Source organism: Stigmatopora argus, chromosome 2, assembly GCF_051989625.1.
Source record: "Stigmatopora argus isolate UIUO_Sarg chromosome 2, RoL_Sarg_1.0, whole genome shotgun sequence".
In the NCBI taxonomy this organism is placed as follows: Eukaryota; Metazoa; Chordata; class Actinopteri; order Syngnathiformes; family Syngnathidae; genus Stigmatopora; species Stigmatopora argus.
The window spans coordinates 23,017,521-23,035,172 of NC_135388.1; the positions used below are offsets into that span (position 1 = coordinate 23,017,521).

Consider the following 17,652-nt stretch of genomic DNA (forward strand, 5'->3'; position numbering starts at 1 on the left):
TCTGGGTCTGCAGATCTTCAACAGCTGTGGTCAGGGACCCATTGGGTAACGTGTCGTTGGGGGAATAAAGGTGCAACATTAATCTCCAAACATTGCACACAGCATATAAACCACTTTGCGGTCCTGGAAAGCCATGAGAGTGGTGGCTGCCATCTCAGCGCTCAGCTGAATTCCAGCCCGCAAATGGTCTTAGATGCCGTGGCCACGGTCTTTCCCAGATGTCAGCTCAGCGCCTGGAGTCCTTCGTTATATTGACTCCCAGGATTGAAAGACCAATATGATAGGTTCACCAATAGGGATTCCCAAATGCACGCACAAATAGAGAATAGACAATCTTCTGGATTTCTTCTTGCAAAGAGAAGCGAACCGGTGAGGTCAAGTCACCGATTCGTTCTGGGGTCACACACTTCTTTTCTTGTTTATTAACTTCAAGGACCCTAGTTACAATGGATGTCTCAACTCTCAAAGGAGGGGTGGGAAACAGAAGTGAGATGTCAATATAGTCAGAACAAATGAAGGTTTGAAAGTCATGTGTCAAGATGTTTTGAATCTTCTGTTTAGTTCACTCCAAGCAGTCCAAGGTCCAAGGCGTTTCGGTGTTTAGTCTGCCTAAAGTTCTCAGGAGCAAAGAACTTACTTCATTGCAAGCAACCATATAATAATAAGAAACTAAAATTAATAGTAAAGCAAAGTGTTCTTCATTGCAAGCAAATATATAATGTAAAACTAATAATCCTAACAATTAAAAATAATTGTATCCTTTTGAAATAAAAAATAAATGATTACAAGATATTTTCCCTTACTAAGAAAATAAAAGCTCAAATATTTTTTAGATCTATAATAAACTGAACATTTAGGGCTTTTGATCCAATTCTTTTTTAAATATCTAAATACAGTATCTATCATTGTTTTTAAAAACGCAATATTTACTTTTTTCTTTTGAAAAAGCCTAAACATTAAAACATATTGATTTAATATTTGCCCTCTTTTCTGATTTAAAAAAATGGAAATAAATGTTATAAAAATGCACTACGAGAATATTTGCTATTAAGACGCTCAAAAAGATTTGTACTAAATGTATAGTTAAAAAATGATCTATCGATCAGCACGTACAGTTAAGGTGTCAATTCCTTAATCAATGAAAGTGAAACTACGGCGTGGCCCATGACAAAAAAATGAGTTTGACACCCCGGCTTTAATTGATGCTTTAATTTATTTGGCTTCATGCTGTCCACTCGGGTTACTATCATAAGGAAGTTAATATGCCTGTTTTTGTAAATGCAACATATAAAATTATTCAATTAGAAAAAATAAACAAGTCTATCTTGATGAGAACCTGATGCTTTTTAAGGACAGAAACTATAATTTTCTTACCAGAAGTTTAAGATGTGGCGAATAAATTGCTTCTAATGTTGAAATATCTTGATTTTTTTCGATGGTTCATATTACTGCAATAGTTGTCATTTTTGAAAGAGAAACAAAAAAAAACAATGGGAATTTTGTTTTATTTCATAATCACAAATGTACAATCATTTCATTTCAAAAAGGAAGTAACGTTAGCACAACCAGGAAGTCTGTTCGTAGTGGTATAGTGTTCACCAAGTCTCTGGGTGCAATAATAGCAAGAGATGCACATTAAGCAGGTATCAAGGCTGATATTTTAGTGATCGACCGCAAGACCTTCCATCAGCCTTAACAACTATTGGGATGTGCTGACATGGTAAATGCTACGAACACATCTATCAAGGCTACCCGCATCTGGCCAGTCAGAGCACGTATAACTAGGTAAGACAGCAGCGCCCTAGGTAAGATGGCGGGGCCCTGAGCGACCAGTGACAGGCACAAATGAGTTTTTTAATGTTTTTTCTTGAATTTTATTCATAGACGTCCAAATAAATTTTGTTTAGCGTTTTATGTTTATTTTTTCTCTATTTTGAAATAAATGACCGTATCGGCCGCAATGTCTTGCGTTATGGTGTTTCGTCTTTGTCACCTTGCAGTTTCGTGCATTCACGGGACATAGTTTCAGCCAATAGATATTTGCCCCTTGGTTAGCACTTGGATTGAGAAGACATTGTGTGTATGTCTCCCGACAATAAAGACTCCATCGGGGTGGTCAAGCTGCTGTTTGTTTACAGTCGCTAGCAGGAGGCTAAGTGCCGTGCTAACGTTAGCATCCGGTGGGATGTAAACACCCATTACAATGACAATCGTTAGCTCTCTAGGTAGATAGAAGGGCCTGCACCAAACTGCTAAGAGCTCTAAATCAAGGGAACAGTGAGTGTTAATGATCCTACTGTTGCAGCACCAGTCGTTGTGTATTTACACGCAAAGCCCCCCCTGCTTTTCCAGATTCAGTTGTTCGATCTTGCCGGTGTAGCGTGCGGCTAGCTAGCGATACCGCGGCATCGGGGATTTGCGGGTATAGCCACGTTTCCGTGATGACAATAATGTTGCAGTTCCTGACAAAGCTGTTGGTAGCAAGCTGAAGTTCCAAATTGTCCATTTTGTGGGTGATGGATCTGGCGTTGGTCAAGAAGATACTCGGAAGCGGTGCTCTGTGCGGTTGTTTCCTTAGCTTAGCAGCTAGGCCCGCCCAGCATCCTCGCTTTTGCTTTCTTTCCCATCGCCGCCTCCGTCATACTCTGAGTGGGCTGACTATCCACGGAGATCCCGGTGGTCGAGATGTCCTCTGGGATATTGTAGGTTCGTTGGTAATCTGTTGTGATGGATATATCGCATCTCCTACCGAGAGTAATTAAAACCTGGCGACTGTAGAAAATGTTTGCCTCGCAGATGTTCGTAAATAATGATAAGACTGAGAAAACAAAACACCAAACTGGAGAGCAAAGAGCCGCTGCCCCCGTACGCGCCGCCATCTTCGATCTATGTGGTCTATACGGCCACAAAGTCGATTATCGAACGGAAGCTAATGGTAGGCAACAGAGAAACAGAGCACACAAACATGTCATAAACGCAACATTAACAACATTAAGACATTCCCTTTGATGACTTTTAATTTTTCTATAATGCTGCAAACAAGCGTCGTCAAAGTCAGCAATCGCATGACACATGAACACTTTCTGGATGTTTCTTTCTACGCAGACAGAAAGTTGGTGAAATTTCTCCAGCATTTCTTTGATTTTTGCTATCGGTATGCCTCCTTGTCTGCCTTCTTGTTATATTCCTCCTGTATTGCCGAGTGTTCCTTTAACTCTAGAGAATTTGTTTTATCCACCTCGACCAACTTGTCAATGTCCTCATCGCTGACCACTTTTCATTCACACTGGTAATTTTCTTGGGAGGCATGATGATAAAAACAGAAGAAGTTGCTTTATCCACACTTGGAAAAAAACTCAAAATACATCGTCAGAACTCCATGACTGCGAATGGTAGTCAATAGTACAGAAGAGAATCTTGAGACAGCCAATGAGAGCCCAGTAGAGTGTAGCGAGGTTCTTAAGTGAGAATCAATGCATCCGCGACAATTTCAAAATAAAATAACGGATAAGGAAATGCATTTAATTTTGGGGGGATTGGATGTAGTTTCGTATCGTGAGGCACTCATTTGCATATAAAAGCTTCGTAACCTGAAAATTGTGTACATATGGGCATTTGTAAGTAGAGGTATGACTGTATGTGTATGATTTCAGCTTTGTTGCGAAACACAGGTGCTAGGTTCAGCTTTATGGTCTGCACCAGAGTTCACTGTTTTGTATTCACACCGGATCAAAATGTGTGGACCAGACTTTTTAGGTATGGGCCAAGTCCAAACATGGCAGGTGTTAATACGCCATATTTGTGACTGTTCAGACCGTCCAGTTTTAATCTGGAGGGGCTAAAAAAAACTGATTTTGGCTGCCAGTCTGAACAAGTCCTTATAGATTTATTGGTGCTGCAGGGCCTTAAATCTAATGCAGTCATATCTCATGCATGACATTGGTTCACTTTAACACCTCCAGTAAATGCGTTTTTAAATCTGGCTTTGAAACCATGTACTAGTCTATTAGACCAGAACATTAAGATTAATTATGTAAACATTTAAAAAAAACTAAATAAGACAGAAAATGTGTTCGTGTTTTGATGATTTCACCATGTAAAAAAAATTCAATTGTGACAGACAGAAAAATTGAAAAAACTTAACCCTGTACATATTGTAAATACACTGTCTAACAATCTAAGACTGTATTATATGCACAGAAATTAGAGATATATGTGAAAACATTTTATAAATGAAGATATATCCACTGCATTATACACTTGGGTTGAATATTATAATGTCACCAGCTCACTATTGAGGTATAATCCAGGCATCTTCCACTTTATCAGCTGTGAGATTTTGCTGGCATGCCCTGAGGGCACGAATTAACTCTTCGGTGCGGACTTCGGATCCACGGCGCTCACGCCATTCCTTCAGCAGCTCTCGGACTGTCTCATCCAGATTGTTTGGATGGCTCATTGAGATAGAATCCAGTTTAACTTCCTTAATACACAGCATTCGTCCTAATTTACGCCAGTCACGGCCCAGATTTTCCGCAATAATGTCTGTGGCAATGTCCAGTTTGGCTGAAAGGGAATAGAAAGACAAAAGAGGAAAATAGTTTAATAATTTAAAAGTTTGGTCTCAGTTGCACGCCAAAGTCTTGCAACAGAATCCTGGTGCAAAACACAAAAAATATCCAAGAATGGAAACAGAAAATCATTATACTATTCTGAAATGGACTTCCATGAGCCCTGATCTAAATACTATTCAACATTTGTGAGGAAGATGAAAAAAATCCACCTAAAGCACAATTCAAGTTCAGACAACAAGAGCAGTTAGCACAGGTAGAGAATAAAAATAAATGATAGAAAAAAAATATTAAACTGAGATCTTTTCCCACTTCATTCGGAAAAAAATCGTAATCGTAATCGAAGTAATTTGCCCGATTTTCAATTACATAACCAGATACATAAAGTGGTGTACGCTAGGGGAAACATCTCACCTTGAGAGGGAGGTAGGAATTTGGGCTGTTTTTTATTGAATTGGGCGGATTTTACGGTGTAAATGGACTCAAAACTATCTTTCCCATCTGACAATCCCGAAGTTTTCTTTTGTAAGCATTTGCCATGTTGTAATTGAAATCAATTTTCAAAAAGAAAAAACAAAAGCCCAACATCGTTCCTTGGGAAGCTACAATATTGATGATCCTCAGGATTTTGCAGACACGAAAACTGAAACAGGAAGGGAAATGCCGGTATTAATTTTTTTGAAGTCTTTCATCTAGAATCAATTTTAATGTAGTGCACAAATCACTTGGCTAATAGCTAATAGAAACATGTGGTGTTGTGCATTATTACTAGATGTGAAACCAGGGAGAATTGCGCTTCACAGCAACCGAGACAACTTGAGCCTCCCAAGGTAGTGTTTTTGTGTGCCTCGCTCTCCTGCAAATGGTGCCAATTTGACAGACCAAAAAGTCATGGTTTCTGAAAACTAAATTGATCGCGTGGATTCTGTCGTTTGTGAGGGACTAGGGATACCACACAGTCCATTATTGTGGTTTAATTTTCCCTACGCGTACAACGCAACGGACGGACCACCAAATAGGAGTGTATATAATATATACAATATATACTATATATACAGTGCCTTGTGAAAGTATTCAGACCCCTTGAATTTTCCAAGCTTTCCTCACATTTCAGGCCTCAAACAAAGATACAAAATAAAAACAAATTGTGAAAAATCAACAACAAGTGGGACACAATCGTGAGGGGGAATGAAATATATTGGATATTTTATGATTTTTTTTAAAGAGATAAAAAAAAAAACTGAAAAGTGGGGGCGTGCAATAGTATTTGCCCCCTTTACTTTCAGTGCAGCAAACTCACTCCAGAATTTCAGTATCTCTGAATGATCCAATGTTGAGTGATGATGGTGAATACAATCCATCTGTGTGTATTCATGTCTCCGTGTAAATGCACTTGTTCTGTGATAGTCTCAGGGTTCTGTTTAAAGTGCAGAGAGCATCATGAAGACCAAGGAACACCAGGCAGGTCTGAGTTACTGATGTAGAGAAGTGTGCCGGGTCTGGATACAATAAGATTTCCCAAGCTTTAAACATCTAGAGAAGCACTGTGCAACCAATCATATTGAAATGAAAGGAGTATAAGACCACTGCAAATCTACCAAGACCTAGCCGACACTTTTAAACTTTCACCTCGAACAAGGAGAACACTGATCAGAGATATAGCCAAGAGGCTCATGATCACTCTGGCTTAACTGCAGAGATCTACAGCTAAGGTGGGAGTCTGTCCATAGAACAACAATCAGTCGTACACTACAAAACTCTGGCCTTTATAGAAGAGTGGCAAAAAGAAAGCAATTTCTCAAAGTTATCTATAAAAAGACTCCTTTAAAATTATCCACAACCCATCTGGGAGACACACCAAACATGTGGAAGAAGGTGCTCTGGTCAGATGAAACCAAAATCGCACCTTTTGGCAACAATGCAAAACGATATGTTTGGCATAAAAGTAACACAGCATATCTATCTGAACAGACTATTCTCACTGGCAAATATGGTCGTGGCCGCCTCATGGTCTGGGCCTGCTTTTCTTCAACAGGGACAGGAAAGATGTTTAAAATTGATGGGAAGATGAATGGAGCCAAATACAGGACCATTCTAGAAGAAAACCTGTTGGAGTTTCCTTAAGAACTAACGCAGGGATGGAGATTTATCTTCCAACAGGACAATGATACAAATCAGAAAGCCAAATCTACAATGGAATGGTTCACAAATAAACAAAATACAGGTGTTAGGATGGCCAAGTCAAAGTCCAGACCTGAATCCAATCGAGAATCGCAGAACTGAAGACTGCTGTTCACAAACGCTTTCCATCCAACCTCACTGAGCTTGAGCTGTTTTGCAAGAAACAATGGGAAAGAATTACAGTCACTCTGTGCAAAACAGATAGAGACATTCTCCAAGCGACTTACAGCTGTAATTGCAGCAAAAGGTGGCGCTACAAAGTATTAATGCAAGGGGGCCGAATACTATTTCATACCCCACTTTTCTGGTTTGTATTTGGTAAAAAAAGTTTAAAATATCCAATACATTTCGTACCTCTTCACAATTGTGTCCCACATGATGACTTTTGATAAAAAATGTTTATATTTTTTATATCTTTATGTTTGAAGCCTAAAATGTGGCAAAAGGTTGAAAAGTTCAAGGGGCCGACTACTTTCACAAGACACTGTATATTTGGTATTGGAAAAAAACTGACATTCTGATTTTTTGTGTTTATGATATTAAAAATTGAAAACTTTTAATCTGATGATTTCAATAGCTCTATTTGGGAAGACGTTAGTTGATTGACCATGAGGATTGTATTCATGTAGCATAGGCTGAGGGGAAGGTGGGTAGGTGACATGGCAAAAAGATAATCAATATATATATATTTTTAACAAATAAAATCAAAATCTCAATTTTATCACAATTTTTTTTAGATTGTTTATTTCCACGTTGCCCAACCTTCTAGTTTACCATGGCAAATTGTCTCCCAGAAAGTACCGTAATTACTCGAATATAACACGCAGATTTTTGCTATATAATTAATTCCAATAGTTGGGGGTGCGTGTTATAATCAATAACTAAAATAAATTACAAATTTTCGATCGAAAAAAGCATTGTCAAACTCACTTTGACGCACGGATTTTACGTCATCTCGTGCAGCCGACGCACGGATTTTACGTCATCTCGTAAAGCCAATCGGATGATGTGTTGTGGGAGGAAGAGGAAGTTGACGCATACCGGCTGTAGCCAATCCATTGATTGCTTTCGTTTCCTGTATTTAAGTAGCGACGCGTCATCACACGTCGCCGGATCGTTCACTATCGTTGACTATCATTGACTGTTGTTAGCGGTTGCTAGCAGTCGCTAGCTGTCGTTATTCTGTTGCCTCTGTCCGTATGCGCGCCGCATGCGGCCACGTTTGTTTCCACGCCTTGGTTGATTCATTAAAGGACTCCGTATCACGCTGAATGCCTCGTCCTCTCCTGCTTCATGCATTTGGGTCTACCTACATCCACGGTCGCGTCGCACAACGCGGCGCGACCGTAACAGATGCCCCCGATCGCGCTGCGACGACCCAGCGACGCGGCGCGATCATAACAAGAGGACAGACAAAGAGAGAGAGGAACTCTTCATTTGAAGGATTCTAATGAATAAATTTGTTTGAACAAAACAATCGTGAAACGAAGAAAAAAAGGTAAGATTTCTGATTTTCGTCAGCGGGAAATTTTAGGTGCGCACTATATTCGATTACTGCGTTTTACCAGATATTTTTGGCCCAAAATTACCTGCGTGTTATTTTCGAGTGCGCGTTATATTCGAGTAATTACGGTAATATACAGACGGTCCCCTACTTACGAACGAGTTAGGTTCCGAGCGATTATTCATAAGTTGAATTTGTTTGTAAGTTGATTCAGTGCTATATTTTGTATTATAATTTATGTTTAAGGCCTATATAAGTATATTGAAGGTTAGAGAGAGAGAGAGAGAGAGAGAGAGGGATTTATGTATTAGAAACTGGCCGAAAGAAGCGATCTAACGACGATTGCAGTTTTCTTCTTTTTTTCATCATAAATGATGCGGTAGCACTGCATGGCATCATTCAATTGATTTGCAAACTTTGTGCAACGTTCAATATTTGGGTCCTGCTGCTCGATCTTTCTGTTTATAAATGGTACTGACGGTCGAACGATTCAAGTTGTATGCCCGTGCAACGCTCACCACTCTCACGCGCATCAAGCTACGTTATTATTGCCACTCGTTTCAAATGAAATGGCTTGCCTCTTTCTTGCACTTCCCTCAATAGAAGTCTTTCGCTTTTTACCAACCATATTCAATAATGGATGCACGAGATATTTAATGATACAAATGAAAAAGGTTCTTTGCGCACTGGAGATACGTTCACGCACTTCCGCATTGCAACGAATTGGACAGAAAAGGTAGGTGCTGGGTGAGCTGAGCTCTCACAGCGCCAGGCGTCGGTGTTAGCGGCGGAAAGAAGCACTACAGGGAAAAAAATACAAAATCGAACTTACGAACATTTTTCGATATAAACGCAATTTGCAGACATGTTCGTATGTACCGTTGTTCGTAAGTCGTATGTTCGTAAGTAGGGGAGCGTCTGTATTGTAATATTCTGAGAGAAAAGTTCTAATCTTACAAGATTGGTGTCATAATATTATAAACATAAAAGGCAATGAACTTTGACAATTAAGAGAAAAAACGAAAACACACCAAATAGGATATTTTAAAATAGTCCAATTGTTTCCAGATGTTTTACAACTTGGATTTAACCGAGTTAACGGGCACTGTCTCAGTTGCGGGTGCAATTTCTGTGTTTTGCCTATACACAAGGCACTTCGGCTCAATTGGTGCAACATATGGTAGTGCTAGCACGAGAAAGACCCAGGTAGAGTATGTTTTTAAAAAAGGCAGCATGAGTAAGACTGAGTTTGATTGTGGTTTATTGACTAAGTGTACTCACGATAATATTATCAAAGCATTCAAGCATCTACAAATCTGTCAAAGTCCTCATCTTCTGTATCCGAGACAGAGTTTGACAAAGTGAGTTTGCCGTCCACCACACGTGCTTCCATCTCATTATCAGTCTGAGTTGGGGCTGTGAGCTTTCTTAAAAGTGATGCCAACTGGCTTAGGCGAAAGCTCACCTTGCTAGCCAACACATTAGTCCAGGCATCCACAACCCTGACAAAAACACTCAATGGAAGTTTTCTTCTTAATTGATGGATTAAACCATGAGGAATATCCTCCCACCTTCGGAGGAAAACAGAGCTCGGGTCATACCCCGGAGTTTTTATTGTCGCTGGTGATTTCAACAAGGCGTGTTTAAAGACTGTTCTACCTAAGTTTATTCAATACGTAAATTGTAATACTAGAGGAGACAAAACTCTTGACCATGTCTATTCTAACATCAAACATGCTTATAAAGCCACTTCCTTCCCTCACCTAGCTGGATCAGATCACCTCTGCCCATCTCTCACCCCCGCTTACACTCCACTCCGGAGGCAAACAACGCCACAAATAAAGATAATACAAACTTGCCCCGAGGACGCACTTTCTCAGCTGCAGGACTGTTTTTCCCGCACCAACTGGGAACTTTTCGTACACGACAACCTCCAGGACTATACGGACTCTGTACTTTCTTACATAAAAAACTGCATTGACAACGTCACTATAAATAAACGAATACGGGTTTTTCCTAACCAAAAACCCTGGATGACCAATGAGACACAGGCACACATCAAATGCCGTAACACCGCCTTTAGATCAGGGGACAAGATAAAATATAGAGCTGCCAATGCTGAGCTGAAAAGAGGCATTAAAAAGGCCAAGGCAGCATATACTAAGAAAATTGAGGCGCACTTCACAGAAAATAACCCAAAGAAGATGTGGCAAGGAATACGACATATTACCAACTACAATAACAATAATATGTCTGTTAACGCAGATGCCTCACGAGCGGAGGAATTGAACCGTTTCTTTGCCCGCTTTGAGACTGACAAATCAGATCCAGTCTCAACACCCCACCACCACCCTGCAGCAATACACTGAAGTTCCGGGAACAGGAAGTGAGACTGGTAATACGGTCTGTGAACACCAGGAAGGCTGCTGGCCAAGACGGAGTACCTGGGAAGGTGCTCAAAGCCTGTGCTGACCAGCTGTCTGGAGTCTTCACAAAAATTTTCAATTGTTCCCTGCAACAATCCATCATTCCATCCTGTCTGAAATCTGCCACCATTATCCCTGTCCCCAAAAAGCCAACCATTGACAGCATGAATGATTATAGACCTGTTGCACTCACGCCTTTGATCATGAAGTGCTTTGAAAAGTTGGTAGCCCGCCATATCAGGAATACAACCCCTCCCTCAATTGACCCTCACCAGTTTGCTTATAGAGCAAACAGGTCCACTGAGGATGCTATTGCCATTGCTCTACATACAGCACTGAGCCACCTGGAACACCATGGGAACTACGCGAGGATGCTCTTCATTGACTATAGCTCAGCCTTCAACACCATAAAACCGGACATTCTGACTGACAAACTCTCCCACCTTGGACTATCCTCTTCAATCTGCTGCTGGATAAAGAACTTCTTGACCAACCGACCACAAACTGTTAGACTTGGTCCCCACCTCTCTTCCTCCATTACACTGAGCACTGGCTCCCCTCAAGGCTGTGTACTGAGTCCTCTTCTGTACTCCCTGTACACATAACTGTACACCCACCCACCAGTCTAACGCCATCATCAAATTTGCTGACGACACCACTGTGGTCGGACTCATCTCAGGAGGGGATGAGTCGGCCTACAGAGATGAGGTCAACAAACTGTCTTCGTGGTGCTCGGTGAACAATCTCACACTGAACACAACGAAAACTAAAGAAATAATCCTGGACTTTTGCAAACACGGCACAGATCTGGCCCCACTCCTCATAAATGGAGTATGTGTAGACAGGGTCCAGTCCTTTAAATTCCTGGGGGTCCACGTCACGGATAAGCTCTCATCGTCTACAAACATCACGGCAGTAGTGAAGAAGGCTCAGAAACGACTCCATTTCCTCAGGGTACTTAGGAAGAACAACTTGGACACCAAGCTTCTGATAACCTTCTATAGAACCACTGTAGAGAGCATCCTGGCGTACTGCATCACAGTGTGGTACGCTGGAAGCACGGCGGCAGACAAAAAGGCCATGCAGAAAGTGATTAACACTGCCCAGAGGATTGTCGGCTGCTCTCTGCCCTCACTGGAAGACATTGCCAGCCCTCGTTACCTCAGCAGAGCCAGGAACATCATAGGGGACCCATACCACCCTGGTCACAATCTGTTCCAGCTGCTGCCCTCTGGCAGACGCTATAGGTCCCACAAAGTACGGACAAATAGGCTTAAGGACAGTTTTTTCCCCACATCCATCAGAACTCTAAATTTGCGGTAACACAACACACATTCCCTTCTGAGGTAATATGAAAAGATGTTTGGGTGGTGATCTGCCTCCTACTAGCTGACTGAAGGTAAGTGAAAGACAGTGAGAGGTAAGTGACCTGTATCCATAACAGCAGAATGCCAAATTACAAGTCCGTAACTATCACTTATTTAGGTCTTTTGCCGAGTACAGACGCTCCCCTACTTACGAACGAGTTAGGTTCCGAGCGATTGTTCATAAGTTGAATTTGTTTGTAAGTTGTTCAGTGCTATATTTTGTATTATAATTTATATTTAAGGCCTAAGCCTTTAAGGCTTGTATAAGTAACACGCATTGGTTTGTACTGATTTTTTTTTTTTTATAAAATGGAGAGAATACATACAGTACTGTATACATACATTAGAGAGAGAGAGAGAGAGAGAGATTTACTAGAAACTGTCCGAAAGAAGCTATCTAATGACGATTGCAGTTTTCTTTTTTTCATCATAAATGATGCGGTAGCACTGTAAGGCATCATTCAATTGATTTGCAAACTTTGTGCAACATTCAATATTTGGGTCCTGCTGCTCGATCTTTATGTTTATAAATGGTACTGACGGTCGAACGATTCAAGTTGTATTCCCGTTCAACGCGCATCAAGCTTCGTTATTATTGCCACTCATTTTAAATGAAATGGCTTGCCTCTTCCTTGCACCTCCCTCAATAGAAGCCTTTTGCTTTTCACCAACCATATTGAATAAAGGATGCACGAGATATTTAATGATACAAATGAAAAAGGTTCTTTGCGCACTGGAGATACGTTCACGCACTTCCGCATTGCAACGAAGTGGGCAGAAGAAGGTAGATGCTGGGTGAGCTGAGCTCACAGCGCCAGGCGTCGGTATTAGCGGCGGAAAGAAGTACTACTCGGAAAAAGGCGCGCAATACAAAATCGAACTTACGAACATTTTTCGACATAAACGCAATTTGCAGACATGTTCGTATGTACCGTTGTTCGTAACTCGAATGTTCGTTAGTAGGGGAGCGTCTGTAAACGCAGCTTATGGAGAAGCACCACCAATTTCGTCATACGCAGTTTCTGGGTGTGATGACAAGTAGGCTTTTTGTTGTTGATGATGACGACAGGGCCTATGTCCGATTATGACTTCGGTCAAATGACTATTGTCATGCAGGTTATTTTTATTTAAAAATGCAGGTGAGACAAACTAAGAGCAAACGTGAATTTTCAGGGGTGCAATAAAATACAACACAATGTCTTGAACTCCTATGGTCCATAACCGCAGGTTACATTCACAAGTTGAGCAGACTACTACTTTGTGAGTATTTTAGCAATATTATATTTCCTGCGGGGAAATCTTGCTCCTTGGCATTCAATAAATTGTCCGTGCTCGATGCACATTCTAAGCAGGGATTGCGAAGTGTCCAAGAGGTTTGTTCAAAGTAGGGGCAAACCGCTCGCTTGGATCCAGTTTGAGTAATAGGAAGCACAGAGAAATTACCAGCAGGTGTAAATCTGAAATAATTTCAGACTATTGTTTTTAAAAGTCTAAATATGGGCATCTTAGAAAACCATTTTTTTCATTCTTCATTCATTCATTTTCCATTCCCCTTATCCTTACAAGGGTTGGAGAGTTGCTGGAGCCTATCCCAGCCAACTATGGGCAGGAGGTATGGGAAACCTAGCTACAAGAAGATCAACAACACCCTCATACCTAGGGGCAATATAGAGTGTTCAACAAGCCTAGTATGCTTATTTGGGGATGTGGGAGGAAACTGGAGTACCTGGAGAAAACGCACGCAAGACAGGGGAGAGCATGCAAACTCCACACAGGAAGGTCTGTACCTGGACAACTTCAACTTATGAATTGAAAGCAAATTAGCATTAAACAAAACTCCAACGGACTAAATGTTTCTCCATCTCGTTATTCAGTATAGAGAGGCAATGCCAAGGAGTCGTCACTTTTAATGCTTCCTTGTGCTTCAATAGCATTGCGAAGATAGTAAATGGCTAACAGCAGTATTGCCTTGCAATGTCAGTCAACCGCACGACACTTATCTGTTGTTCGATGAATAACAGGACCCACTTAGTCATTACATTCGAGCCAAGAATTAAAAAAAAAAGACCTGCCTGATGGATGACAAACGGCTGTCAAAAGAGGGTTGGTGTTGTGGTGGGAGGCTCCAAGTGGAAGTAAAGCAGGCCGCAATGTTACAGGGACAATTTCAAAGTAAAAAAACGGAAACAAGAAATGCATTTACGTTTTGGAGTATTTCGTAACTTAATGGTTGGGATGGTCATTTGCATATCAACGGGTTTCGTAACCTGGAGATTTCGTACCTGGGGGCATTTGTAAGTAGAGGTACGACTGTACAGTGGTACCTCGAGATACGAGCTTAATGCGTTCCGGGACTGAGCTCATATGTCGATTTACTCGTAACTCAAATGAACGTTTCCTATAGAAATGAACTAAAAACAAATTAATTTGTTTCAACCCTCCGAAAAAACACCAAAAACAGGATATTGGAATGGAAAAACATTTTTATTTGTTCTAATTCGCCATCTATTAACAGAGTAACAAATAACTAGTGGATATGATGTTTAATAACTAACATTTGACAGATTTTGCGAAAGGGAGAGAGAGAGGGACAGAAAGAGAGAGCTCGTAACATAACAAACAAATTTAAATGAAATTGGATTGCGATGCACACACTCAAAAATATCTATATCAATCTAACCTTACACTAAACTTAATTCTAATTTTGTTTTACATTTTTATACCTTTCTTCTCCCGGGTTGGCTCTATTTGCCCCGTATATCAAAATTTGTCTCACATCTCAAATTGCTCGTATGTCGGGGCACTCGTATGTTTAGGTATTACTGCATATATATTTTGAGTTCGGATGTAAACTTAGGCTGAATTAATTTTAAAGTTACATTATTATGAACTAATAAATATCTGAATTACTGGTCCGATAAACTGAAATGAGTTTTTGTAACTTGAGATGTCTGTTCATGTGTGTGGACGCCAGGTCTTTATGAAGATGAATGGGAAACAATAAATGTCAAAAAAGCAGCCGTTTAAACGACATGAAATGCCTAGAAGAATTACATTTATTAAGTTAATCAAATAAAACTACCTCTCTTTGCGTCACAAAGGTGGGTGCCCGCACATTCGTGTGGTTGAGACTGGAAGCTGATTAACTTTTCCGACAAATCTTGTCGTTGAATTTCTTTGAGAAGTTCCGACAGAATCTCTCTTTTGTCTTGTCTGAGTTCACCTCTTTCGGTCAAACACTGGAAAAGTTTGACTCCGCTGTCGATCGTTTCCGACACTCTTCGTCCAACTTTGTCCACACATAGATACTTGAGACATTCTAGCTGTTCCGTGGTAAGCTCTCTAGAAATGTCCAGTAGAAGTGCCTTAAAATGTGAAGTGCTCATCTTGGACACGTACAAACATTCAACGTTCGCTTACGTATGTGAGTCAGAGTCGACCCTTTGCGCTGACGTCACCAGATCACGTGGGTACGCCATGCTAGACGGAAAAGGTGAAGGGGCGGTGTTCAGACGAGTTGAGCTCGCTTGTCGAAGTAAGCCCCACTGACCAATGAACCCCCCTTCGCGAAGTGTTATAGGAGTAGTGTCGAACATTTTTGTCCAGCGAGCTACATTTCATGTAGTCAACCCCCCGCGACTTAACTGTCCATTGCCAACATCGTAAACAACCACAGATTGTTTTCAACCTGCAATAACTACCCTCAGAAAATGTTTTGTTGTTATCACAGTCACGAGACATCACAAAACCCACTCTCTCAAACACTATGGCGTTTGTTTCTTTTCGACCTCGTACTTACAACGCCACGTGTTCTTTTTTTGTCCAGGAGTTTTTATTTGATATAGACACGGAAAAAAGAAATGTTATTACAGGTCAGTTCTCAGTACATCGTTAGTTTGCAAGAGAAAATACTTTCGTGTTCTGGCTCCATTTAAAGGTCCCCCTCACCGAAGTCCAAAGTGGGCGTCAGTTTTGAATATAAGTGGGTGTGTTTCGTTACACCTATTTGGACCATTAGAGTGTAGTAGTGAGTAGACTGTGTTTATAGATAAGCACACACATTATATATTATATATTATATATATATATATATATATATATATATATATATATATATATATATATATATATATATATATATATATATATATATATATATATATATATATATATATATATATATATATATATATATATAATATATATATTATATATATATATAATATATATATATATATAATATATATATATTATATATATATATATATATATATATATATATATATATATATATATATATATATATATATATATATAATATATATAATGTGTGTGCTTATCTATAAACACAGTCTACTCACTACTACACTCTAATGGTCCAAATAGGTAAACGAAACACACCCACTTATATTCAAAACTGACGCCCACTTTGGACTTCGGTGAGGTACGGTTAATTAGTAGCCATTTGGACACGCAATGTAATTTATCAAAGCTGGGGATTGATGTCTGACACTGAGAAAAAACAACACTAGAAGACTTATGTGAAATTCTAAGGGCCTTGGACAGACTAGAGGGCTTAGAGAACAATAACTGAAAATGCCATGGAACACACTTTTACTTCTAGTTTAATTTTAAATAATTTCCCATTATTTTAGGAAATACATATTCAAAGTGATTTGCTGAGAACCTTAATTCAAAGATTAATCTCAACGTTTTCTATCCTGGTTTAAATTTTCTGGAGTAGGATTTCTGGATTAACAATTTCATTACAGTAGTACTTACTCTTACTACTACTTTATTTTCTCTATTTCTTCTGTCACCTACTGTTCTGCGTGATCTCCTAATGGCTACTACTTTAAACGCAAGGATAAAATAAAAAAAATAAAAAAATGGCAGCACATTGTAGTACGTACTTGTATTTAGAAATATGTCCAGCGGGGGCAGTACATGCCCTTGTTATTCCTAAATGAATGTTATCTGTAACGGGCCGTATATGGCCCGCGGTTCGAGGTTGAAAAACATGTACACACAATCCGGGGGCGGGGCGAGCGCGCGAATCCCGTTTTGGCGAAACTGTCCCTCGGCCAAACGTCCATCGGCGAAACGTCTTTCGGCGAATCGTCCGAGTACCATTTTGGTTACTATTATATATGTGTGTACAACAAAGAAATATTAATCATTATATGTATGTGTGGAATATTAATCATTATATGTATTTGTGAAATATTAATCATTATAAGCTTGACAAATGCGTAGTGTAATTGTTACCGAAGGACACGTCCCCCTGCAGCTGGCTCTGAGGACGTTTAATTGTTTTGCCCGAGGACTGTTGACTCGGATTAAAACCTCGACCCTTTACCCAGTCGCAAGTTCGCAATGAAGATCTGTGAAGGACTCTTAAATTGCTTTGACTTGGATTCCAGAGAAGATGGTGATATCGTATCGACCTCCGAAAATACTCGCAAATTGTTTTAAATAGTGTTGCTCGGTTCACCTAATATGGAATTGTTTTGCTGAATGAAGGCTTGCTTGTTTAAATTCTTATGCAGTTGTGTTTTGATTTCCGACCTTAATTGTTGTTTTGAATACCTGATATGCAATTG

The 17,652-nt window shown here is 40.0% G+C and overlaps 1 protein-coding gene across 1 annotated transcript; it reads right to left on the bottom strand.

Annotated features, from left to right (window-relative positions):
* Nucleotides 1–1,486: 1,486 nt before the first annotated feature.
* Nucleotides 1,487–15,615, bottom strand: fadd (Fas (tnfrsf6)-associated via death domain). Its single transcript, XM_077589650.1, has 3 exons — nucleotides 15,470–15,615; nucleotides 15,132–15,391; nucleotides 1,487–4,566 (listed from the first exon to the last, which is right to left on the bottom strand). The coding sequence occupies exons 1-3, from the start codon at nucleotides 15,526–15,528 to the stop codon at nucleotides 4,292–4,294; spliced, it is 594 nt and encodes a 197-aa protein (XP_077445776.1). The 5' UTR covers nucleotides 15,529–15,615; the 3' UTR covers nucleotides 1,487–4,291.
* Nucleotides 15,616–17,652: the final 2,037 nt, after the last annotated feature.

Bases quoted from the DNA above. Each gene is read 5' to 3' on its own strand.
- fadd (XM_077589650.1), bottom strand. From the start codon at position 15,528: ATGGCGTACCCACGTGATCTGGTGACGTCAGCGCAAAGGGTCGACTCT. The intron at 15,392-15,469 runs GTAAGCGAACGT...GGACATTTCTAG, and splicing joins GTCGACTCTGACTCACATAC to AGAGCTTACCACGGAACAGC. The intron at 4,567-15,131 runs GTAGTTTTATTT...ATTCCCTTTCAG, and splicing joins CCTTTGTGACGCAAAGAGAG to CCAAACTGGACATTGCCACA.